Genomic DNA, 25,647 nt, shown 5'->3' with positions numbered 1-25,647 from the left:
GTCTGGTCTCCTAAGGTGTCATAAAGTGTACCAAGCCAAGCTACAGTGACTATGCAGTTGTACCATTATTGTGTTAAAAGTTAATTTAAAATGCTTTAAGAATCATTTTTAATTACATAACTTGGACACAAGTTTAATAGTTATTTTAAGCAAGTTTCCCAAAAAATCTGAAGGGTTTACTGTGTTTTAAATGAATATTATAAACAAATAACTATTTTTGAATATTATCCTTTGATTTTATTATATGCTTTATATGCCTGTAATTGTAATTTTGTATAAAGAATGAAACAGAAGTTTATATGCTTCTCTAATTAATGTAACTAAAATTATATTGATTAGGATGTTTAAATCCTTTGATAACGAAATAGATGGATACATTCCATTTCTAACACACCCTTTTTGTGTGACACGCAACTGTCTTCAAATACTGTGAACCAATGGAAGGACCGACAAGGACTTGTTTACGGTACAAGGAAATGCCTATACATCGTGTTATGTAAACTCAAAATAAGGATTTTCCTTCTCTCTGGATTTGCACAAAACATCTCATCGCTCTCAACGCCTCAAACTCCGAAGTTCTTCAACGAAGACGCAATGATGTAATCTTCAAAGCTGTCCCGGAAAAGATGTAATCTTCAGAGGCTCCCTCCGGAATGACAAAAGCTTTTGCCTACAGCCTTCACAGAGATACTGTGCTGCTGCACAACTAACTTCCACAGAGAGGAAGACTTTGTTTTAAACATTGCAGAAGTAGTAAACAGAATAAGTATCAAACTTACATTGTGTGTTTACAAGTAACTGAACTGAAGCCATGCTATTGATATCGTCAATATATAATGTGCGTCTATTCAGCTAGATGCTGGAACATTGTACATGCGTACTTAGCCACTTGGAAGCAAGCGCATGTATACGTAATGCGTGACTGAACCGAACAATGCGTGATGAACTACTAAAGACTGCTTCACTAATGCAGAACTCTATGACCAGAGAGCACATCAAGTATTGAATTATGAACATTTAACAATACATTACTTTTCCTTGAATGTTTTATTGTTTCTTTTATACATGTTTTGAAGCTTAACCTTTATTTTTCTTCCTTTGAGAATATGAATAAATGTAAGGGTAATTTGGATTGTTAGGTTTCTTTTTGTCTTACAACAAATAAACATTTATGATTTGAAATACTTACATAATATTAATTGTTAATCTCTTTTCATCATTAATTAGGGATAATTAAGCCAGAATCACTAGTTCTTATTTCGGTATTGTGTTTATTATGGTAATTGGCAAGGACATAATTGTGACATAAATCCTAGATATACAACGTAAATATACACGATAACAGCGGGACGAGTTCTTCCTCCCGCTGAACCACTGGTAGTGGAAATGCTGCCTGTGGTAATGCTGTCAGCAGACGTGCTGACAGCCGGGTGTACACTCCAGCAGCAGAACGGCTGCTTTCTCCCTTAGCGATGGAGGCTAGAACAGTAGCCCATCTCCCTCTGGGGGCGGAGGTGGTGAAGGCAGAGGCAGCTCTTGTTCCTCTCCTCCTGCCGGTGGAGGCAGAGGCAGCACCTGCTGCTCTGCTGCTGCCAGTGGAGGTGGTGGAGGCAGACTCAGCTGCTGCTGCTCCTCCTCTGGTGGTGGAGGCAGACTCAGCTCCTGACGCGCTCCCTCTGGTGGTGGAGGCAGACTTGGCTCCTGCTGCTCCTCCTCTGGTGATGGAGGCAGACTTGGTTCCTGCTGCTCCTCCTCTGGTGGTGGAGGCAGACTCGGCTCCTGCTGCTCCTCCTCTGGTGGTGGAGGCAGACTCGGCTCCTGCTGCTCCTCCTCTGGTGGTGGAGGCAGACTCGGCTCCTGCTGCTCCTCCTCTGGTGGTGGAGGCAGACTCGGCTCCTGCTGCTCCTCCTCTGGTGGTGGAGGCAGACTCGGCTCCTGCTGCTCCTCCTCTGGTGGTGGAGGCAGACTCGGCTCCTGCTGCTCCTCCTCTGGTGGTGGAGGCAGACTCGGCTCCTGCTGCTCCTCCTCTGGTGGTGGAGGCAGACTCGGCTCCTGCTGCTCTCCCTCTGGTGGTGGAGGCAGACTCGGCTCCTGCTGCTCTCCCTCTGGTGGTGGAGGCAGACTCGGCTCCTGCTGCTCTCCCTCTGGTGGTGGAGGCAGACTCGGCTCCTGCTGCTCCTCCTCTGGTGGTGGAGGCAGACTCGGCTCCTGCTGCTCCTCCTCTGGTGGTGGAGGCAGACTCGGCTCCTGCTGCTCCTCCTCTGGTGGTGGAGGCAGACTCGGCTCCTGCTGCTCCTCCTCTGGTGGTGGAGGCAGACTCGGCTCCTGCTGCTCCTCCTCTGGTGGTGGAAGCAGACTCGGCTCCTGCTGCTCCTCCTCTGGTGGTGGAAGCAGACTCGGCTCCTGCTGCTCCTCCTCTGGTGGTGGAAGCAGACTCGGCTCCTGCTGCTCCTCCTCTGGTGGTGGAGGCAGACTCGGCTCCTGCTGCTCTCCCTCTGGTGGTGGAGGCAGACTCGGCTCCTGCTGCTCTCCCTCTGGTGGTGGAGGCAGACTCGGCTCCTGCTGCTCTCCCTCTGGTGGTGGAGGCAGACTCGGCTCCTGCTGCTCTCCCTCTGGTGGTGGAGGCAGACTCAGCCCCTGCTGCTCCTCCTCTGGTGGTGGGGGCAGATTCGGCTCCTGCTGCTCTTCCTCTGGTGGTGGAGGCAGAGGCAGCTCCTGCTGCTCCTCCTCTGGTGGTGGAGGCAGACTCAGCTCCTGCTGCTCTCTCTCTGTGGTGGAGGTGTGAACAACTCCCCCTTGGGCGCTGGATGCTCGTGCTCCCCCCGCCTGGGTGCTGGGTGCTCGTGCTCCCTCCCCGTCTTTTGCTGTACACATTGTATTGCGTAGGCTCGTAATAAACTAATAGTTCTTTTCAAATGAAGATCACCTTGTTGATCTCCAAGTCTTGTAGCATTATAGTTGTTGGCAGTTTTCCGTTCCGTTGATCAGACGTAACTCTGTTCAGATAATGCGTTACAATTGAAGAGTTAGTTCGTAGAAGTGTTCTTGTTGCAATTCTTCTATATGGCTGGCTATACTTCCTTTTACTGTTTCAGTCTCTTGTAGATGAAAGAACTACGGCTCTCATCAAAGCTGATTTTAGCCATTCTTCAGAAAATTGGTTCTTCCTTGCCTTGCGTGAATTTGACCACTTATGCTTCTTCAGAGCAGGTTAGCTTCCATGTGGAGCTCACTTCTTGCTCTTGCCTGGAGCGCTGTTCCTCTCTGGGGCAAACTCCATCTCTCTCACAGGCAAAACGCAAGCCCCTCTCATTGGCGCACACTCCTGCATGGAGGGCACACCTTGTTTGTGGAGCAACACACATGGGCTGCACGTCCTTTGAAAGTCACGTGGCTGGTTTTGTCCTGACTTCCACCCTGTGATTGGTTAGTTTGGTTATTTTGGGCTGTGCCCTAGTTCTTGTGGGGTATTTCTCATTGGTTGTTCTTGTTCAGACAGCCCACTGTTTTCAATTGTTCCGTGGTTTCGACCTGACGGCTGTATTTATGAAGGGTGCTGTTCAAGTGTCAAAACTTACTTAAAACTGTCTGGCTTGCCTTCTGCAAGATACTGCTGGCTTCTAAATGATTCATTCAGTGATAGGTAAAGATGAAAGTCTTGCCCAACTGTTAGTTTGTGACTCTTTCTAAATGCATTCTTTGTCAGTGTGGGAGTTTGATCAGAAACCAAGAAGACACAGATAATGGTTTTAGATTCCCTTCTGTATATTTTAATTCTGTTACTTTCATGCACAAAGTGATATTATGACCCTCTCTGACGCTACACTGTTGTGATCAAGTTCCAAAGATGAGAGGCATTGTAACTAAATGCTGAGGCTCTGACAGAGTTCAAACGAATGTTAAGGACTGTCAGAAGATCTTGAAGATAAGGTCCAAACTTGAATGAAATGGATGCAATAATTGTATCAATTAAATATGCGATTAAAACCAAGATTAACTAAGATTAAAATTTTAATTGCAAGATTCCTTATGATTATTATTTTTTTTAATCGTGTGACAGCCCTAGTTTAAACCTTTAAAATTCCCATCCCTAGTTGCTGGATCTCTAGGAAGGAGCAACTCTAGCTGCTGGCTTTCCGTGGGGCACAAGGCCGCAGTGGGACATAACAAGCAACGAAGTATGTGTAATTAATATCACATACAATTTGTGTAAAAACACAATAAATGTGAATTATATAGCAGATACAGGTAGCAAGTACTTATCTGAACAAGGCTCTCCGGTCAGGTCCGTTGAAATGAAAAGTGGCCCTGAAATCTGTGAATGCAGTGCCTTTGTGCCCCTGGGGGCGAGCCACGACTTTGTCACAGGCTCATGGAGCAGCTTTGATAGATCTTGTTCAGGTTTCACATCTCTACAAGGTAAATACCCATATGGTAATGATTACATTTCGTCCTTGAAAGATAACCTTACATTCCCACACGCATTTTTTTTTTTTTTACACAAGTAGGGCTTTTGACCTCCCATAGAGCCCCAATCAAATATGAACTATAAAAGGTGAGTGACTTATTAGGGCATTTTGTGAGCCTGAAAAATAAGTGCAGCAAAAGAACAATCCTAATTTGAGCTAATGTAATGTTCCTCACTGTTTTTTGTTTTTGGAAACTTCTGTTGTATTTCAGGGTGAAGACAAAAACATCATCCAAGTATGGGCTGTCAGCTCAGCCACGACTTGTGGATATCATTGCTGCTGTGCCACCCCAACACCGCAGGGCACTTGTTCCTAAACTGAAGGCCAAACCTATACGCACAGCCAGTGGGGTAAGGGCTATAATATTTTATAATATAGGGTGGTGGTAAACTTTTGAAAGACCTAGAAATAATGGGAATAGCCACAGCTCTATGATATCCTGTGTTGGAGGAAAGTAAAATAAAAATGTGTACAAAAAGTAGTTGCTTTTAAATGTTACACATAAACTAACCAGGTGTGCTTATTTCTCTGTTCAGTATACCACTGGGAATCATCCCTGCTAATTTTTTAAATGTGGCATACTTTTCAGGTTGTGAAGTGAGGACAGAAACGATATAACAAGCAGAATTTTATAGCTGAGATACTGTAACAATTAATGAACATTTGCCATAGCTAAGGCTATGATTTTGACATTTTGGTAATTTTTAGGCTAGGTGTGTGGGGAAGAAAACAAGAATTCATGGAAAGATCATCAAACAGTGTAGTTTTCGGTGCATTTTTTTAAAGGAAATAAAGGGATTGCCTTATCAAATGTGTTTTACATCAATTTCACTGACTTTATTCAAATTCACAATTTCCGTGACCTTCATGACAAAATCATAATCTTGTATTAGTATTTTATCAGTTCTGCTGCTTGTGTAAAATTACATGCATCTAATGATAAAGGGCCTGATTTTGCTCTGTTACTTCCATTGTTTTATTTTTTAAACTAGTAAGTAATAGTAGTTTTGAAACATTTACATATAAAAAAAAAAGTCTTCTTGTCAGAAAATAGACAGACAATGCACTCAGGCAGACAGAACAGATGTTTTCTGTGGGATATGTTTGGCTTGTGAGATCTAATTTTTGTGTTTTTATTTAAATCTTTGCAGATTGCAGTGGTAGCAGTCATGTGCAAGCCTCATCGCTGCCCTCATATCAACTTCACAGGCAACATCTGTGTGTGAGTATCTATTTGGTTTAAAATGGTGTACAGGCAGTCCTCGTACTTATGACACAATTGGTTCCTAAAAGTCGTGTAAGTCGAAGTGTTGTAAGTTGAAGCACATTTTCTCATAGGAACGATGTTATAAATTGGGGTTACGTTTCTGACTCTTCAGCCAGATAAGTTTTACAAAAATGACCCGTTATATTTTACTCATGCAAATATTTAAATCTTTACACTCATCCCAATGGTTACGCACCTGTTACTGAGACACTTGTTTAAAAGTACAGACTAGGGGCTTTCCAATGACATATTCAGTCTGTGTATGTGGTCATGTGACAGAGTTCACAACTTAGGTTAAGTTTTGAGTCCATTGCTCTCCAGTAATTGACGGATCCTCCAGTAGCGATCATCGCTGTACATTTTTAAACCTGCAAAATTATTTTACAGCGATCTACTTTACATAATACAAACCCTTAGAATTCTGTCTAACACACATTCAAAATGATCTTTCTTCATAATTTGTTGTGTGTGTGTGTATATATATATATATATATATATATATATATATAATATTAAACACGCACCGAGTGTACAAAAAATTAGGAACACCTTCCTAATATTGAGTTGCACCCCCTTTTGCCCTCAGAACAGCCTTCCACAGGGATGCTGGCCCATGTTGACTCCAATGCTTCCCATAGTTGTGTCAAGTTGGCTGGTAGTGGATCTCTATTCTGAATAGCTCGTTCCATCTCATCCCACAGATGCTCAATTTGATTGAGATCTGGTGACTAGGCAGGCCACTGCAGTAAGCTGAATTCACTGTCATGTTTGTGGAACTATTCCTTGACAATCCTAGCCTTGTGGCATGGGGCATTATCCTGCTGAAAAAATCCATTAGCAGATGAATACACTGCTGCCATGAAGGGATGCACCTGATTGGCAATGATGTTCAGATATCCTGTGGCATTCAAACATTGCTCCACTTTTATCAAGAGGTCCAATGTGTGCCATGAAAACACACCCCACACAATCACACCACCACCACCAACCTGCAATGTTGACACGTGGCTTGATGGATGCATGTGCTCACGTGGTTTTCTCCATACCCTAGTCCTCCCATCAGCGTGAAACAGCAGGAACCGGGATTCATTAAACCAGGCGAATGTTTTTGTTCCTTAGCCCACTGCAACCTCAGTTTCTTGTGTTTTGCTGAAAAGTGGAACTCTGTTAGGTCGTCAGCTGCCATACCCCATTTGTGTCAAGGTACGACGAGTTGTGCATTCTTTTATGGGTCTTTCGGCACCAATGTTGTACTGGACTGTCAGTTGACTAACTGTAGCCAGTCTGTTGCTCTGCACTATTCGTGTTAGCCTCCTTTGGCCTCTTTTGTCAATGAGCCGTTTTCGACCACTGGCCTGCCGTTGGCTGGATGACCTTTAGGTGGTGGACCATCCTTGAAACACACGGGAAACTGTTGAGCGTGAAAAACCCAGCAGCGTTGCAGTTCTTGACACACTCAAACCGGTGCGCCTGGCACCTACTACCATACCCCGTTCAAAGGCATCTCTGAATGGCACACATACACAATCCATGTCTCAATTGTGTCAAGGCTTGAAAATCCTTCTTTAACCTGTCTCCCCTTCATCTGCACTGATTGAAGTAGATTTAACAGGTTACATCAATAAGGGATCATAGCTTTCACTTGGATTCACATTTCATGGAACGAGCAGGTGTTCCATATATTTTGTACACTCAATGTGTGTATGTATGCGATATAATTGTAATATTTTTTTAAAACACCGCTTAGAAAAATAATTGGTTAAACAGCCTCACGTGACCGAGAGTATATATAGCGTATTCTGTATTCTGTAGCGCAATAATGTATTCATGTCAGTCAGGAAAACTCTTAGAAAAGTAGGTAAAGACAAAGCCAGACATGACCCCCTGAATTACCGGCCTGGATTTTAAGCATCTGCTTGAAACTGAGGTACTGTCCCTTGACACCACGGTTTGATTGCTGCGTAAAGTCTGGTTTGATCATCAACTTAATCTGGTATGACTTGGATGCGAGGGTGTCCGACAACTAACAAATCCTTTTTTCATTCAAAAGGATGAAAACGTACTAGAATATGTGTGCCTTGCATATTTAACGAGTTCACAAACTCACTTCAAGATCTGGCTTCAGTCTCCATCGCAGCTGAGCTCTTTACTTCCTTAGTGTCATTAGAACCTCCGCCCATCATCACAGATTGTATTCAGTACTCTAGTTTCTAGTGAGATGGCACTTTCGATGCAGAAATTCACAATGAACTAACGTGTGCAATTTATTTTTAATAAGCTAACAATGAATTAAGTTAAATTTGGGACTATTACACTGTGGATGTCAAAGTTTCTGGTTTTGTCTTAATTTAAGTGTGTGAATTATTTTAATTATTTTTCTTCCCACAAATGACAGGTAGCCGTGTTATAAGTGGTATAAACCACTTTGGGCCGTGCAGTGCTTTGGGCTTTATCACCATCCCAGGCATGGTATATATCATGGGAACCGCACGGACCATCGTGGTTTATACCTTACATATGTATGAGAAAAGGTTTTTAAAAAATGTACACAAAATGTTCATAATTGTGTAGATGGTGTCATGATTATTAGAATAGAATGTTCATTGAAAGAGGTTCCAAAGTTCCTAATTTGAAGATAAACTTTCCTTCCTTTTGTTTCCGAGCAACATTTGTTCCATAGCACTGATTGATCACACAGACTGTGATGTCTTTAGCAGTGTGATCATAACATGAGTTTGTCTTCAAACTGGGAACTTTGGAACCTCTGGGAATGAACATTATATTCTAATAATCATTACACCATCCACAGAATTGTTGTTCAAGAATTGTAATTATACAACAACAAGTTTACTGCACTGTGTTCACTTTTTTCTTTTTAAACAGCCGAAGGGCTTTTGCCCGAAATGTCCTGAAAATAAGTTTTTAAAAATCTTTTAAACTTTTTGTACATTTTTAAAAAACCTTTTCTTTCATATGCCTTCAGTTTTGTACACTTGTTTTTTTAGTATGTGTCTGTGTGTGTGATTTGACAGTTCTGTTTTTTAAACTAACAACACACAAACAATCATGAACTCCCCAAATGTTATCACTGCACCAGAGTGTTTTCTCTTAGATTATATGAACAGTTTGATGATGTGTGTTTCTAAAATACTTTATATAAAATAAGAATGCAAAAGTGCAATTTTTACTGTGGCATAACAGGAACACCAACATTCTGTTAGAGTAGTCATAAAAAGACTATAATCATATGATTTATTATTTCAAATAGGTTTATTTATTTGTATGTATTTATATATTTTTGTTAATCAGAATCTACAGAGTTAAGGTACCTTGGAGAATTTAAGCAAACTGAGTCAACTGACTTTGCCTTCAGCCATGTTGTACCTGCAGTCCCAACCTATCTTTTTAAAGGAAATAATAAAAAATAAAAGTGAAGTTATGATTCGATTTTATTCTTTTTTTTTTTTCTTTTTTTTTCAGTTACTGCCCTGGTGGTCCTGACTCAGACTTTGAATATTCCACGCAGTCCTACACTGGATACGAGGTAAGTTGTTGTTTTGTTCAGCCCTCTCGCAACATCATTATTTACTGATAAACTGCATGCAGTGTCCATTTGCTAATAGGTTAGATATGCAACAGTTTGGTGAACGTTACTTTTACCTCTCCATTTATGTCCATAAAAAAATAATAATGTCTATTTGTAATCTTGGCATTGCTTATATTGACATACTTTGTCATACTTTTCAGTGTCTTTAACCCTTTGCAGTCCATTTATTCTGCGGCTGTCAGGCTGGTCAGGTCCAATCCATTTTTGTGAACAAAATAAAATTTTAGTCTATGTGCTGTTGAAATAGAGACTTTATTTGCTTAAAACAAGTAACAAAGCAGTGCAAGTCCAAATGATACCCAATACAAAGACAATAGTACCAAAATTTTGAACATAACTTTTTTTTTTTTTTGCCTTGTCTTCTCTGTGCGTCTCAGTCTCTGTTCAATTTGGCTTTGCTCGGCTTGTATATGGTGTATTCGGTTGTCTCCACCTTCTTTCTGATCAGAGACGATAAGGGAACGACTTGTCTCTGCTTTTTTCGGCATAAACGCAACACATGCTGTGTTTAATCATGGTTTTTGGCAATGTTGGACAGAGTCTGACAATGGACTGGAAAGGGATTTTTGTGATGTTGGACCAGGTCCGAAATAGGGGGGCAAAGGGTTAAAGTAATTGTAGCTAAAATAATTCCATGAGTCTTATCCATTTTGCACTTCCTTCAGCTACACCTCAAATGTGCAGTTTTGAGGGAAACATATGTTCTAGCACACTCAAAACGCTCTGCAAATGTCAGTGATATTCTTTGAGCGCTGGCTGCGGAAGTAGCTATCTCCTGTGTTTATGTCTGTTATCTATGTGGTGCGTGGGGCCATCAGATGCGCCCCTTTTTTTTTCAGCTCAGCCACTCAGCCATTGAAAGGTGTTCTCTGCTTTTTCCAGAGAAAAAACAACTAGGGACCTGTGCTTGACGTCTTTTTGATAATGTCAGACAGGATCCGACATCGGACTGGAAAGGGAAAATTGTAATGTCGGACATGGTCCAACATAGGACTGCAAAGGATTAAAAGATGATATCTAGTACTTTAGGTTAAACGAAACTTATTATCAGATTATCTCTTGCACTTGTACTTCCTGCGTCATTTCACCTCAGGAGTGTATTCTGGGTCAAAGTATGTTGTAGCTGAAAGCATGCCAGTCACTATGGGAAGCAGCTGATGGCTATTCACAGGAAGAAGCCAGTAAGGGGATGTGGACAATTTTACTCTCCAGGTGAAATGACCCAGGAAGTGCAAGACAGTCTAAAAGCATGACTTGTAAAAGTATTTTTCTTTAACCTAGGGTAGTAAAATAGAAAATCATGATTTCTATAATATTCTTTCCAAATGCCCATTTCATACCTAATGTGGTGGGAAAATGACAATATTGCTACTGCTGTGATTGTTTAAGGTTTCCATGCTCAGGTTTAAATGCTATTACGGGTTATAAGATTTAGGTATAATAATAATAATGTATTATTTTCGGAAGTTGTTTGTGAACGTACTTCCTCTTTCTTGCTGCAGGGCAGGTGGCCCATATAAGAGATGGAAAGATACTGACTACTAGCTAGAAAGAGGAAGTTCTCTTTATTTAGCAACCACAAGCTGCATCCATGACACTTCACAGAAATGTCACCGACTTACTTAGAATAAGATGCTTGCAATTTAAATAAGTTGTTATTGTTGCATATGATTGGTCTCATCTTAATCTTCCAAGTTGTTGCTCTCCGCTAATATTGAATTAAGCTTCTGCGATCGCAATAACTGTAGGTTACAAGGTATATATTATGCTTACTGGCTATGCGTAGTCAGAACATTGCTTGGTTTCCTAACACCTTCGTGTGTTCTCAGGTTTGCAGTCCTTGAACTATAAACTTGTTTGATTCAACCTTGACTGTCTCACTGAGTCTCTCTCAGAAGTTGAGTGAAAAACTTCCATCACATTATATAATGAATGGAAGTGCATGGCAGAGGAATTTTATTGAACTATTTTGTTAGTTGTGTAGCGTCAAGAAAGGTCATCATATCATTCTGTGCATGAAAGTAACAGAACTGGAATATACAGGGGGGAGTCTTAAACCATTCTCTGTGTCTTCTTGGTTTCTGGTCTCCAACTACCCCACTGACAAAGAATAACCCATGTTAAGACTAACCTTCGTCTTAAATAGCTGTCAGGAATCCAGTTGTAACCTTAAGGGATTCTTTGTATCGCTAATCAACCAGCGGAAGTCGGGGGGGTGTTGTTTGAACCTTATGTTCTGTACTGTTTAGTTTAGTTAATTCTTCTTTCCTGTATTATTTTAGTTTTAGTTGTTGCACCTTTTTAATTTTTCCTTTAGTTTTATTTCTAATAAAACTGTTACTTTGTATTAAATAGAATTGTGGTCTAGTCGGATTATTTCAGTAAGGGTCAGGTTTCTACATGATTTGAATTCAAAACAAGGTATTCGATTGCACTATGTAACACAATTTTTGTTCCTGGATAGTAAGTGTTATTTCCTAATTGCTTATGCCTCAAAAGTATAGAAAATGGCTATTATTCAGGTAAATACAGTATAATCGTAAATCTCAAAAAACTACTCGCTTCTAAATCTTTTGTAGTCGTTTTTGTATTACTTTAGTATAAATACATGTTAATTTGGATTCATACGTTGTTTTTTTCTGACTTTATGTGAACAAAAAGACACACATTTGCCCGTTTTCTCATTGGAAATAGGTACATTTCAAAATATCACTGTCCTGGTCACAAAAGCAAAGTTTGTGAGGAATAATAGCCATTTTCTACACTTTTGAGGCATAAGCAATTAGGAAATAACACTTACTACCCAGGAACAAAAAAAAAAAAAAATTTGTTACACGGTGTTATTACAATTTTAACTAGTCCAAATACAAACATACCTTGTACACTACAGCTACAAGGTGTGCTCGTTGAGGTTAAAATCTGACACACCGATGTATAGTAAACTGTGTGTGTTCTTTTTGTGTGTTTTCTTTTTTTTTGCTTGGCATGAGTTTTTTTAAAATAATTTTGCTCCCTCTAGCGTTAATCTTTTATACAAATACTGTACACTTTGCAATCAAGCCCTCTGTGGTAAATAGTGTCTGTACATAACATATGGAGACATTTGAAGGTACCAACAAAGCTCCCTGATAGAAAACAGATGGACGAAGACCAATTATCTAAAACCGGAGAAGAAAATAAAACTCTTCGCAAGTTCAACGAAAAGTGGAGAATTGATGACAACGGACAAACTTGGAATGGTTCGTTTTCGACAATACCAACCTGAACATGTACTGCTTGGAATGCCGTTGTATTCACAAGAAAAAAATTAAAATCAATTTGTGGCAGGAACAAGTAACTGGAAATTGGAGAGCGTAAACGAACATGAATTGTGGAAGTGCCATCAACATTGCTTGGGGATTTCTGCAGCGAAGGCAGCACCAATGCCTCTACACAAGCAGAGGCGGCTTCACTCAAAGCGGCTCATTTTGAAAAGCTGCAAATTAATGTTTAGTACTGAAAGAATGGGAGGCCTTTCAGATTTTGTGTGGATGTGTGACCAAGTATTGTTTTTTCAAACATTTGTGTTGTGTACAATGCCCTTTGTGTAAATTAATTAATAATTTGATACATTAAACACACTTATACTATGCCTATGAACATTGAGTTTGCTCCACTAAAAATGTAAGATGAAAATAGTGTCCCTTCTACAAAAAAAAATTATACAATTGTATTGTTGGAAAGGAGGATTTGGTATTTACATCCTGTTGTCATTTTATTCTAACCAGAGAAGTTTTAATTTTAATACAGCGACTGCTATTTTAAACACGAAGTGCCCCAGTTCAAGGCATTGTATTATTATTAGGCTTAGCCCATGGCTGGGAAGCCTGTTGTTGTTGTTGTTGTTGTTGTTAGGATTTTTATTAGGCGCCTAACCAACGAAGTTGCTGGAAACCCATTGTAATTGCTAGGATTATTAGGTTTCCTAGCCAGAATGGCTGGGAAGCCTACTGAAATTGCTGGGATTATTATTAGGCTTCCTGTCCGAAGGCTGTGGAAGCCCATTGTTTTTGTTAATAAAGTAACGTGCAGTGGGAGGGTCAGATTCCTCCCTGCCTAAAAACATGTGCAAATGCATGTATTGTTTAATTTAATTGTTTTGTTAATTATCCCCTGCACCTGGAGGTAATTGTAATTGGAATGAGGTGCAGGGTATTTAAAGAGTGCAGCCAGTTTGTTCTGGGCTGGTGCTGTGGAGAGTAGTGCCCAACTGGAAATCGTAAGGTCTGTTTTGATTTTTCAGTAGTTTGGGTTTGGGTTTGTGCCCCTTTAAAAACGTAACTCCGAGATAAGACTTTGAAGTTTCAGCGCTTACGCGCACTTTAATTCAAAATACAAACCAAACAAACAAAACTCTAACTCCCTCGGAGCACTAACTAAACATATGCAGGTCCCTGACTAACGCGCAGGACAGCTAAGCTGTTTACCTGACACAAAACACGAAAACAAAACACTAACACAAACTTCTATAAAACCAAAATGTAGGTTTTAAACAGACCTTACGACTTCCAGTTGGGCTCTGCTCTTCACAGCAGAAGCCCAGAACAAACTGGCTGCACTCTTTAAATACCCTGCACCTCGTTCTAATTACAGTTACCTCCAGATGCAGGGTATAATTAACAAAACAATTAAATTAAACAATACATGCATTTGCACATGTTTTTAGACAGGGAGGAATCTGACCCTCACCCTGCCACTTTACACAATGTAATATTTTTTCTTCCTCTCCGAAGTTGCTCAAAAACTCACAAGAATTGGTAGGTTGTAGATGCCTATGGGACGGTGTACCAGAAACAAAAACAAATGTCGCAGGTCACATGGTTCAGCAGCCATATTGGATTTTGAGGAGATTGATAAAACATCTACGTGTCAAACAACTTATTGCAGAGTTCTGAAACTTGCCATACATGTTTAGGGACAGTCCAGCATTAACTGTTGTTCATAAGAAGCTGATTGGTTTTGAGTTATGGCAGCCACGCTGGATAGCCTCTTAAATACAGTAAAAATGTAAAATCATCAAAAAACAAAAATCTTCTCGGAAACCACTTATTTGATTGAAAAGAAAATGACTGTACATAATCTAAGTATGGTGGCTTTTACGCATGTTCAAGGGAAGTTGCTAAACATGGCAGCCACGTTGGATGACATCATCAACATACAAAACAGGCTTACAAAAACCTTTGTCTCTGAAACGACTAGTCCATTTGAACCAAAAATTGACACACATGATTCTAGTGTGGTTGTCTTTAAACGTTGTTCAAGGGAAGTTGCTACAGTAAAAAAATGTAGCAGCCACATTGGATGACCGCATCAACTTATAAAACTGACTAATCACTCCTTGTAGAGTGCAGATTTGAACACGTATAGTAACCCATGTACGCACTATATAAAAATGTCAGTGCCTGTGACCTCTGACCTTTCCTAAAGGGCTAATGTGAAACTGAATAACTCCTTAGAGTGCAGATAGGGTCATGGTTACTGAAGAACACATAGTATCCCATATATGTGCTCTCATAAATTGTCCACTAGATGGTGCTCCATATATGCTCTGTAACAACATGTCCTTGCCTTTCAACTCTGACATCTCCAAGGTCAAATGAAAAGCTATCTGTAACTCTTTAGAAAGTTTAGATAACACCATTGCACAAAAACCTGTGAAACTTTGCTGTAGTACCCTATAGGAAGTAATTCCCACAGTTGAATGAAGATGATTGGTCACATGGATGGTGACCAATCGATATACGTAAATTTCATGATAAAAAAACTAGGAAGCCGTAAAGTTGCTTGCAACTCTAGTTATTATTTTATGTGCTACTCTGAAACTCTGAAAAGGGGATTCAAATTCTTGATAGTAAACCATAATGCAACCATGTTAAAGTAAATGGTGAATGTTGGAATTTACTATGACTGTAATTTAAATATATCTTGAAGTGACACGTTTTAAAGTTTGAAAAAAAAAAAAAAACTGTTTATGGATAGCAGATTCTCAGTCAGAGAGTGTGACAATATCAAATGATTATCCTGGATCAGTAAAATGTCTGTGAGGCTGGTGGTTTTTTTCATCCACAAGCCCTGGTGGCTAGTGTATGAAATATGTTTCATTTCTTGAGACTTTTTATGTATTTGTGACTGTGTGTCTGTTTCCCTTCACAGCCAACGTCAATGAGAGCGATCCGTGCTCGATATGACCCTTTCCTTCAGACTCGCCATCGTGTAGAGCAGGTCAGTGTATTGTTAAAGACCCTTTTAGAAATAAGTAGTATCTAAAATAATGTATATATATATATATATATATATATATATATATATATATATATATATATATATATATATATATATATAAAAACATGATATGATTTTAGTCAAAACCTTTCACTATGACTACATTATATATATATATTCAGACCCCTGACCAATTCTCTCATATTACTGAATTACAAATGGTACATTGAAATTTCGTTCTGTTCGATATTTTATTTTTAAACACTGAAACTCAGAATCAATTATTGTAAGATAACATTTGTTTTATGTTGGGAAATATTTTTAAGAAAAATAAAAAACTGAAATATCTTGCTTGCATAAGTATTCAACCCCTGTGCTGTGGAAGCTCCCAGTTTGCACCGATGAAAGAAATTGCCCTAACAAGGACACAATTACCTTACCATTGGCCTCAACCTGTGAACCATTAAAGTTGCTGTCACATTTTCTGGATAAAAACCCCACTGTTGAAGGATCATTGGTAAGGCTGTGAATCTGAAGGAAAATGAAAACCAAAGAGCATTCTACAGAAGTTAGAGATAAAGTAATACAAATGCATAGATTAGGGAAAGGGTACAAAATAATATCCAAGTGTTTGGATATCCCAGTGAGCACAGCTGGATCAATAATCAGGAAGTGGAAGCTGCATCACACCACCCAGGCACTGCCAAGAAAAGGCCGTCCCTCAAAACTCAGCGCTCAAACAAGGAGACTTGTGAGAGAAGCCACAGAGAGGCCAACAATCACTTTGAAGGCGCTACAGAGTTCATTGTCTTGGAGTGGAATAATGGTGCACCAGGCAACCATATCAAGAGCTCTGCATAACACTGGCCTGTATGGGAGGGTGTCAAGAAAGAAGCCGTTACTCAAAAAGTACCATCTGAAAGCACGTCTGGAGTTTGCCAGAAAGCATGAGAGTGACCCATCTGCGATGTGGGAAAAGGTTTTGTGGTCAGATGAGACCAAGATAGAGCTTTTTGGCCAAAACTCAAAGCGCTATGTGTGGCGCAAACCTAACACTGCCCATGCCTCAAGACACACCATCCCTACAGTGAAGTATGGTGGTGGCAGCATCATGCTGTGGGGATTCTTCTCATCAGCAGGGACTGGGCATCTTGTTATTGAAGGAAGAATGGATGGAGCAAAATACAGGAAAATACTGCAACAGAATCTGCTTCAGTACGCTAAAAAACTGAAGCTTGGGAAGAAATTCACCTTTTAGCAGGACAATGATCCCAAGCACAAGGCCAAAGCAACATTAGAGTGGCTTAAGAACAAAAAAGTGAATGTCCTACAGTGGCCCAGTCAAAATCCTGATCTCAATCCCATTGAGAATCTGTGGCACTATTTGAAAATTTGTGGTCCACAAGCGTCGTCTAACCAACCTGTACAACCTGGAGCTAATCTGCCAAGAAGAATGGGCCAAAATCACTCCGACACTGTGTGCAAAGCTGGTAGATACTTACCCCAAAAGACTTAAAGCTGTTATTGCAGCGAGAGGTGGCTCTACCAAATATGAATGTGTGGGGGTTGAATACTTATGCAAGCAAGATATTTCGGTTTTTTATTTTTCTTAAAAATATTTCCCAACATAAAACCAATGTCACCTTACAATAATTGATTTTGAGTTTCAGTGTTTTAAATTAAAATATCGAACAGAACGAAATTTCAATGTACCATTTGTAATTCAGTAATATGAGAGAATTGGTCAGGGGTCTGAATACTTTTTTGCAAGGCACTGTATATTAGTCATAGGGAAAGGTTTTGACTAAAAGATGGGGTTGAACAACTACAACAAGAGAGAGAGTATGTATTTGAATTTAAATCTGAATTTAATATTATTACTAATACTACGTTCTCGCCTAGTGATTTTCCCTGGTTTACAAACACTGTTGACATTTTTGTGACTGGGTTTATTATATGTAATTCAGTCAATGTCTGTCAGAGGGCGCAAGAGACCAATAAAAAGTGGTACAGAAACCTAGTATTACAATATCATATGATCAGGGGTTTTGTAGGCTCAGTAATTTAGTAGTTTAAAGTTGCAGAATGCACTGGTACGTTTGTACTCCATGGGGACCAGAGAGCTGTGAGCGTACCGGTACATTCGTACTACTTGGAGGGTTAAAGAAATGCAGCCATTGTTTTGAAATTTAATTTTGTGCCTTTTGTTAGCTCTAACATTATTAATGCACCCCTTCTGTTGAAAATCTTATTTCTGAGAATGCTACAGAAGTAAAAGCTGCTGCTACTTCCTGGTATCACTTCAGTAGTCTGGTTGCAATCTTCCTATGTTTTTGCTGTGTTTGACCGCTGTCTCTTGGCTTCCTGTGTAGCTGAAGCAACTGGGTCACAGTGTGGACAAAGTGGAGTTTATCGTGATGGGTGGCACCTTCATGGCACTGGCAGAAGAATACAGAGACTACTTCATCAGGAACCTGCATGATGCATTGTCTGGACACACCTCCAACAACGTGGCTGAGGCTGTAAGGTAAGAGGATCACTTTCTAAGCCAACAGTGTACTCTTTTGGGTTTATATTGAACACACATTTATTGACCTCAGTAATTCTGTTTCTGTCATGCTCTCCCTGTGAACTGCCTAGTCGTGACCAGAGTGAAGCAGAGTACTCTGAGCAGTTGAACGAACAGGTCTGATTTTGTAGGTTGCTCTCTTTGTATTGGTATTGCTGACATTTGAATGGTTTAAGTTTCAAACGCTTCTCTAAGGTGATTAGTACTCTGAGCTTGTTCTTCTAACTGCCAAAGTTGCAATATGATGCATTTGTCTTTTCCTCCAGAGCACAGCCCAAACGCAGATTTATTATTTTGTAATTCAAAATTCAGAACAGGTGAAAATGCTGTTAAGGGCAGGTGCAACTGTGCTCACTTTAAAATGGAAAACCAAACATGGGGCATTACAATAAGGGAATTGGAAGGGATACAGAGAGGGAGCTTAAATAGATTAATATTCATTCTTGGCTATGGGGGCTCCCAAAATGTGGACTAAAAGAAAATTGGAATGGCTTGTCTTTTTACATGGATTATTGGACATATAGGGAATGGTTCTTGTTATTTATTTATTGATGTTCCAATACCCCAAACTGCAAATTGCAAGAAGGGCTCCTTTTATAAGAGCTATGTGATACCGCCTATGACTTTTTGCTGCATGGAAGTCTAGCTTGTTTTTTTTAAATCTGTTTTGCAATTAGATACATTTAATCAACTCCCAATCATGAGTAAGGTCCTCCAGTACATTACCAGGAAGGCCATTTCAGAAAGATGATTTATCAAAGCTATTTATTTTAACTCAACTGTATTTTCTTATTGGTTTCACTAGAGAGCGATATCTACTTAAGAACAGTTTTGAATTCGGACAGTGTCCAAGCAGCATTCCTAAATACTATGACTGAAGAACAATTTTAAATGGTTCATAAAAATGGTTACTATGCCCTGCTTTGTTTAACATATACACTTTTCTCTGAATGCCAGCAACCTTTAGCTGTTGTATAAAGAACATCAGGGGGAATTCTAAATATATGGTCAAACAAAATGCTAGTAAGTCTGAAATGGAGGGGAGAGATACAAACAGGAGTCTAAATATTGTTATTATGCAACAAATAAGCTAGCTGCTTAACATTGTGGGAGTTATACATTTAAAATATGATATATATTTATCTTCGAACACTTAAGCATTATTGATGGAACAGCTTTATAGTTAATAGTTATACCATTTATACAGTGGTCAGTGTTGTGCAGACAGGGGCTGTACCTGGGGTCCTTTACCCATTCCAGGATTATACGTTTAGATATTTAACTGGCCCATGGCCCATTGAGCTAGTGTTATTACTGGCCCGTATGCAATTTTGTCTGGCCCAATATATTAAGATATTTTTTCATGATGGTTTTTATTTTCAGTATGTTTCTATCTGTGTATGGTAACCAAGGAGTGGCTAAATTAAGCCTTTCATTATATGTTACTCCAGCCATTAAACATGCACACATTTGTGTGCTTGTCAGAAAATAAAAATACTGTATTCAAGATTTGAAAATGTACGTGTACAAATGATACTCATTTTTTCACAAGCAAACCCACAAGCAAGATGTTACCATATGGTCACATCCACTAAAACTGAATTATAATAATCCTAATTAGGGATTGGTAGTGAAGTCAAATACACGATTACATGAAAAAAAATTGAATAGCATATTACATATTCGAGGACAACCTTATATATTAGCTACTAGTAGAAGTAAACGTGTCTATTTTATTTTTTTAATGCTGACGCTCAACACATGTTATGTCAGTGTTAAACCAGTTATTTGCATATTAAACGAAGGACCCTAATTCATTATGCAGTGCTTGTGATAGCAACATTCTACAGTAATCGTATTCCGTTTGAAAGTGTTGCCAATTTTATGGCCTTGTTTTTAGCTAAAGTTAAGATCCCTGCATGAGTTCCGCTGTAATGAATCTACACAGCAGCTTCTGCGGCTGTTGCTAGCCAGTCATGAAACATCTTCTGGGAGTATGGCCTCAGCAAACTTTGAATGTGTGAACTGAAATAAAATAATGGATATAGCAAGTGCTAAAAGAAGTAATCCAAACTTGGGTAACATCGAAATTAGAAAGGTAATTTAACATTATGATGAATATAAAGACATAGATAAGCAGAACAGCGCAGTGACTAATAAGAAAAGGCAAGATAATTGGATTTGGAAAGGAGTTCTTTTTTTTTTTTAACTCTGGACTGTAGTTCAATGTAAAACATCTACTGGTGACTTTCTGTGAATGGATGGAGTAACGTCTACATTTGCACTGACCATTAAAAGAACAACCAGGTGTCCTTGTTTTGAATTATTTACAGGTTATGAATAAACAAAGTAACTTCACTTAGATTCATCTGATGTCAGTACTTGATGGTTAGTTGTAATTAGTAATGTTACACTATTATAATGTTGGAATGTATTTTCTATTGTTTTGGCCAGGTTACAATATTTACACTATTAAGATTATTTTATAAATATTATTTATTAGATTTAAACAGATGTAGAATATTTAGGTTGCTTTATGATAGGTGGTGTTTTATTCTGAATATACAACAGCAAAAATGATTTGGTGGTTTGCTCAATATTATGCTACTGTTGCTTTAACTGGAAGAGATACGCATTGTGACGATGCTGCTCGTTGAGTTCTGTATTTTAGTTTAGTAAACAAAAGGATTCATGAAACGGAAGCCATGTGCACTGTATATATTATACTAGTTAAATGTAACCGGCCCAATGGTGCTTGTGGGGAGGTGAGGTGGCGCAGAAGCCTTGCAGAGCCTGTTCTGCTAAAACAAACCTGATAACTAACGTCGCATGTGGAATTATGAAATTGTTTTTTCAATTTTGTAGGCCCGGCTGCTGCCTTTTTGGACCCGGTGGGCTGCCTCGCCTGTAGAATGGTAGCCCTCTCTGTTGGAAGGGACATCCTGTGAATGAATGAGTTGTAAATTCAAGTGTTGGTCCCTTTCCTATGAACCATGCAGTGATATTTCCTTTGGTCTGATCTCAGGATAGCCTTCCTTCCTTCCTTCCTTCCTTCCTTCCTTCCTTCCTTCCTTCCTTCCTTCTTTCCTTCCTCTGTTCTTGTCTTTTATCAGATGCCTTTGTTTAACACCCTTCCACTGTTTTGGAGGGGGTTGCAAGGTGATGTCCTCTTCTTTCTTTCTTATCTATTGCTACATTCTTTCACTGATTGGGAGGATCACTGGATCTCTTGGAAAACCTGTCCACCTGATCTTTATGCAGTTTTAACTGCTCTTTGCTCCTGCATTCCTCAGCAGATGGAGACTGTAATTTTAACTTCATCCTATATATTCACATTCATATTAGATATAAGAAAAAAATATATTTTTTTTTACAGTGCTCGTATGTTCCAGTGAATAGTATTCAAAATGTTTGTTTATTTTCTTCCAGTAAAATAGTGGCAGTTTCCACAATTCATTACGTATGTAAGGCTCTATCCTCTCTAACAACCGGGCTTCTAGCTTCAGCAGCAGCCTCGAATGAATCATCTGTGGGGTTTTTATTCCCCACAGAACAGGCACAGGCAGCTGGCACTAATTCACAATAATCTGCCAACTGCCAAAACAATTAAACAAATTAGCAGAACAATTTACACACATTTGCACTTGCATTTGGAAGGGATGATTTTAACCCCCTCCCTTCCCTGCTACAATGTGTTGACTCTTCTTTTTGAGTGCATGTTCTGTCATTGACATCAAAACTAGGGTTAACTGATTTCCATAGTAAAAAAAAAAACTGGAATCTTTTTTTTTTTTTTTTCCCCCTAGTATATAGAGGGAGTCTAAGAGAAAAAATAACACTTAAGTTTAGTGGTGCTTTCAGTTGTTTGGTGTGCAAGATAATCAAACATACAATCTTCAGGTGTGAAAAAGTTATTGCCCCCTAGTTAACTCAACCCAATTAAAGGGATAAATAACAGTTCTGGAACTATGTTCTATGGACAGATGAGTCAAAAGTGCAACTTTATGGCCAACATGGGCCCCGTCATGTCTGGCGCAAACCAAACACTGCACTCCACAGTAAGAACTCCATATCAGCGGTCAAGCTTGGTGGTGGTAGTGTCATGATTTGCGGATGTTTTGCTGCATCAGGACCTGGACAACTTGCCATCGTTGAAGGAACCATGAATTCTGCTCTGTATCTGAGAATTCTACAGGAAAATGTCAGACCATCCGTCTGTGAGCTGAAGTTGACGCGCAGCTGGGTCATGCAGCAAGACAATGATCCGAAACACACAAGCAAGAGAGTCTACATCAGAATGGTTGAAGAACAAGAAATTTAAAGTTTTGGAATGGCCTAGTCCAGTCCAGACCTGAACCCCATTGAGATGTTGTGGCAGGACCTGAAACAAGCAGTTTATTCTCAAACCCACAAATGTCATTGAGTTGAAGCAGTTCTGCATGAAAGAGTGGGCCAAAATTCCTCCACGGTGCTGTGAGAGACTGATCAATGGCGTTTGGTTGCACTTATTGAAGGTGACGGTGGCGTAACCAATTACTGAGTCTAAGGGGGCGATTTACTTTTTCACACGGGGGCATTGGGTGTTTTATAATTTTCTTTAGTAAATAGATTAAATAAGTATCAACATGTCTTGTTATTTTTTCACTCAGGGTCCCTTTTATCTTATTAGATTTTGGTTGAAGATCTGATAACATTCAGTGTCAAAAATATGGAAAAATACAGAAAATCAGACAGGGGGCAAATACTTTAACAGTACTGTAGTTTGAAATGCTTTAAGAATCATTTTTAATTACATTGCCCTCCATAATATTTACAACAGTAAAGTCAAAATTGCTATTTGTGCTGTATACTCAAGCAATATGAAAATATGATTAAAAGATGAGTATGAGGCAAAAGTACAGAATGTCACCTTTTATTTCTGGCATTTTCAATACATTCATGTTTTACCAACTAAGAATAACAACACTTTGAGTCCTATCCCATTTCATGTGAGCATAATTATTGGGACAATTCAACTTAAAGCAAATATAAGAAGTATAAAAGTTAGTGTTTAGTCGCAAATCCCTTGCGTGCAATAACAGCAGCGAGTCTGCGACAATTGACATCGCCAAACTCTTGGTATCGTCCTTTGAGATGCTTTGCCAAGGCTTTACTGCTGCCATTTTTAGCTGTTGCTTGTTTTCTGAGTTTCTGACTTCAGTCACCTCTTCAGCAAGTGAAATGCTTGTTCAATCGGATGTAAATCAGCAGATTGACTTGGCCAGTCTAAAACTTTCCACTTTTTTCCCCTGATGAACTCCTTGGTTGCGTTGGCAGTGTGTTTTGGGTCATTATCTTGCTGAAGAATGAAGGACTGCCCAACTAGCCGTAATCCTGATGGAATGACATGCCTCTGAAGTATGCTATGATAGCCGTGCTGGTTGAGCTTGCTATGGACTTGGTAAAGATCACCAACTCTGTCACCAGCAAAGCAAGCCCAGACCATGACACTTCCTCCTCCATGCTTGACAGTGGGAACCACACATGCAGAACTCATGCGCTCACCCTCTCTGCGTCTTGCAAATACTCGGCGGTTGGACCCAAATATTTCAAATTTTGACTCGTCGGTCCATAAGACCAACTTCCACTCCTCAAATGTCCAGTTTCTGTGTTTTTTTGCTCAGGCAAGTCTCTTCCTCTTATTCTGCACTCTTAACAATGGTTTCTTTGCAGCAATTCTTCCAGTTAGGCCAGCTTCACGCAGTCTCCTTTGAACAGTTGATGGTGAAAGAGCTGTACTTCTAGTAGCATTTAGCTGAGCTTGTATTTCAGAGGCAGTTAATCGCAGGTTTCGCAGACTTGTGACTCGAATGAACTTGTTCTGGATTCTGAGGTCACCCTTGGCCTGCCTGACCTTGTTCAATCCTCATGAGAAATGAGTTTTAAACTGCACATGTCAAAATAAATTGGACCTGACGTGCCTGACAGGTGCTGAATAAATGGACCGCAAAGGTGGTATCTTCATTTCATATTAACCAACCAGTGGTATGGAAACTTTCAGACCTCCCCCGCACGAGTCAGAGGAGGACCGTAGACAGCACATGCTTTGCCCTGTTCGGACTTTGCGCTGTTACCTAGATATGATAGCGTCCTGGAGACAGTCTAACTAGCTGTTTTTCTGCTTTGGGTCCCACTCTAGAAGTCAGGAAATATCGAAGCAACGTCTGGCGCACTGGGTGGCAGATGCTATACGTTTGGCGTGTGAACAGACAGACTCACCCTTGCCGTGGGACATTACGGCACATTCTTCCAGGGGCCAAGCAACTTTGTGGGCTTTCCTTCATGACACCTCCTTGGATGAGCTATGCAATGCTGCTACATGGACAGGTAGTCAGACATTTGCACGTGTTTACCGCCTTGGTGTTGCAAACCGAGACCCTCTCTGGGCTCTAGGGTGGTGCAGGAGGCATGCCCTTAGGCGTTATTTGGGCTCTGAGGCTATCGCCGTGAGGCTGTACTGTCAGTAATCTGGAGCCACGACAGCTTTGATACAACTTCCCATTCGGTAATGGTTGTCATTCCATTGAAAGGGAACGTTAGTTTATTACCATAACCGTGGTTCCCTGAAAAAGAATGACAACCATTTCCCTTCGAGGTCTTGTCCCCAGCCTACCTCCTGATTTCGAAAGAAAATGGTGATATGCTACTGTGAGGACGTCCCTCTTCAGCACGAGATGGGAGGGTCTTCCTCCTCACAGCAGGGCCCTGATTGTCAGTGATTGATGGTCAGAGAGGGCTCTTCCCATTCGGTAATGGTTGTCTTTCTTTTTCAGGGAGCCAGGGTTATGGTAATAACCTAAAGTTTTAATTGCATATTTAATTGATACAATTACTGCATCCATCTAATTTGTTTGTTTTATTACTGATGCTATTATTATTATTTATTAGTTATTATCATCATCCAAAAAACAACCCAACATAAACGTGTTGTCCTATTTCTGGATTAATATTGGTGCCCCTACTTTATAGTTTTATATTTACACATATTTATACAGAAGAATTCCAGCTACTCAAAAACTAAGGGCTTTCTGAGTTTTGGCTCATGGACTAACTTTCTATATAAACGCAGACTGCACTCAGTGTTTCGCAGGAGCTCAAGGACTGTATATTAAAATGGTATCGCGGGGAATGGATTATGGAATGCTAAGAGGATCATGACAGAGGAATGCAATTAATGTGTGTTAAAAAAATGAAACGCCAAAGAAATCAACAGTATATATATATTATTTGTTCATGTATTTGATGTTCTAAAGACCCTGAAACCTGAATATTTTATACCAAATCTGCTTGGACAAGCCTGTGACGCGTAGATGACCCGCCCCTGAGGACATAAAGGGACTGCACGCACAGATCTTATTGCCATTTTTCCTTTTAAGAACTGAGCCTGTAATGAGATCCTATTAGATAAGTACATGTTGCTTATTAAAAAATTGCT

The 25,647-nt window shown here is 39.8% G+C and overlaps 1 protein-coding gene across 1 annotated transcript in view; it reads left to right on the top strand.

Annotated features, from left to right (window-relative positions):
- elp3 (elongator acetyltransferase complex subunit 3) overlaps positions 1 to 25,647 on the top strand; it is a 162,900-nt gene that overhangs the window by 19,894 nt on the left and 117,359 nt on the right. Inside the window, exons 3-7 of the mRNA XM_041250697.1 lie at positions 4,681 to 4,819; positions 5,621 to 5,691; positions 9,217 to 9,280; positions 15,536 to 15,604; positions 17,977 to 18,131. Of these exons, the coding sequence (XP_041106631.1) occupies positions 4,681 to 4,819; positions 5,621 to 5,691; positions 9,217 to 9,280; positions 15,536 to 15,604; positions 17,977 to 18,131 (498 nt within the window). The remainder of the gene's footprint in view (positions 1 to 4,680; positions 4,820 to 5,620; positions 5,692 to 9,216; positions 9,281 to 15,535; positions 15,605 to 17,976; positions 18,132 to 25,647) is intronic.

This window comes from Polyodon spathula, chromosome 5 (assembly GCF_017654505.1).
Source record: "Polyodon spathula isolate WHYD16114869_AA chromosome 5, ASM1765450v1, whole genome shotgun sequence".
In the NCBI taxonomy this organism is placed as follows: Eukaryota; Metazoa; Chordata; class Actinopteri; order Acipenseriformes; family Polyodontidae; genus Polyodon; species Polyodon spathula.
The sequence above is the reverse complement of the archived record's forward strand: the minus strand, read 5'-3'. Positions and strand labels throughout refer to the sequence as shown.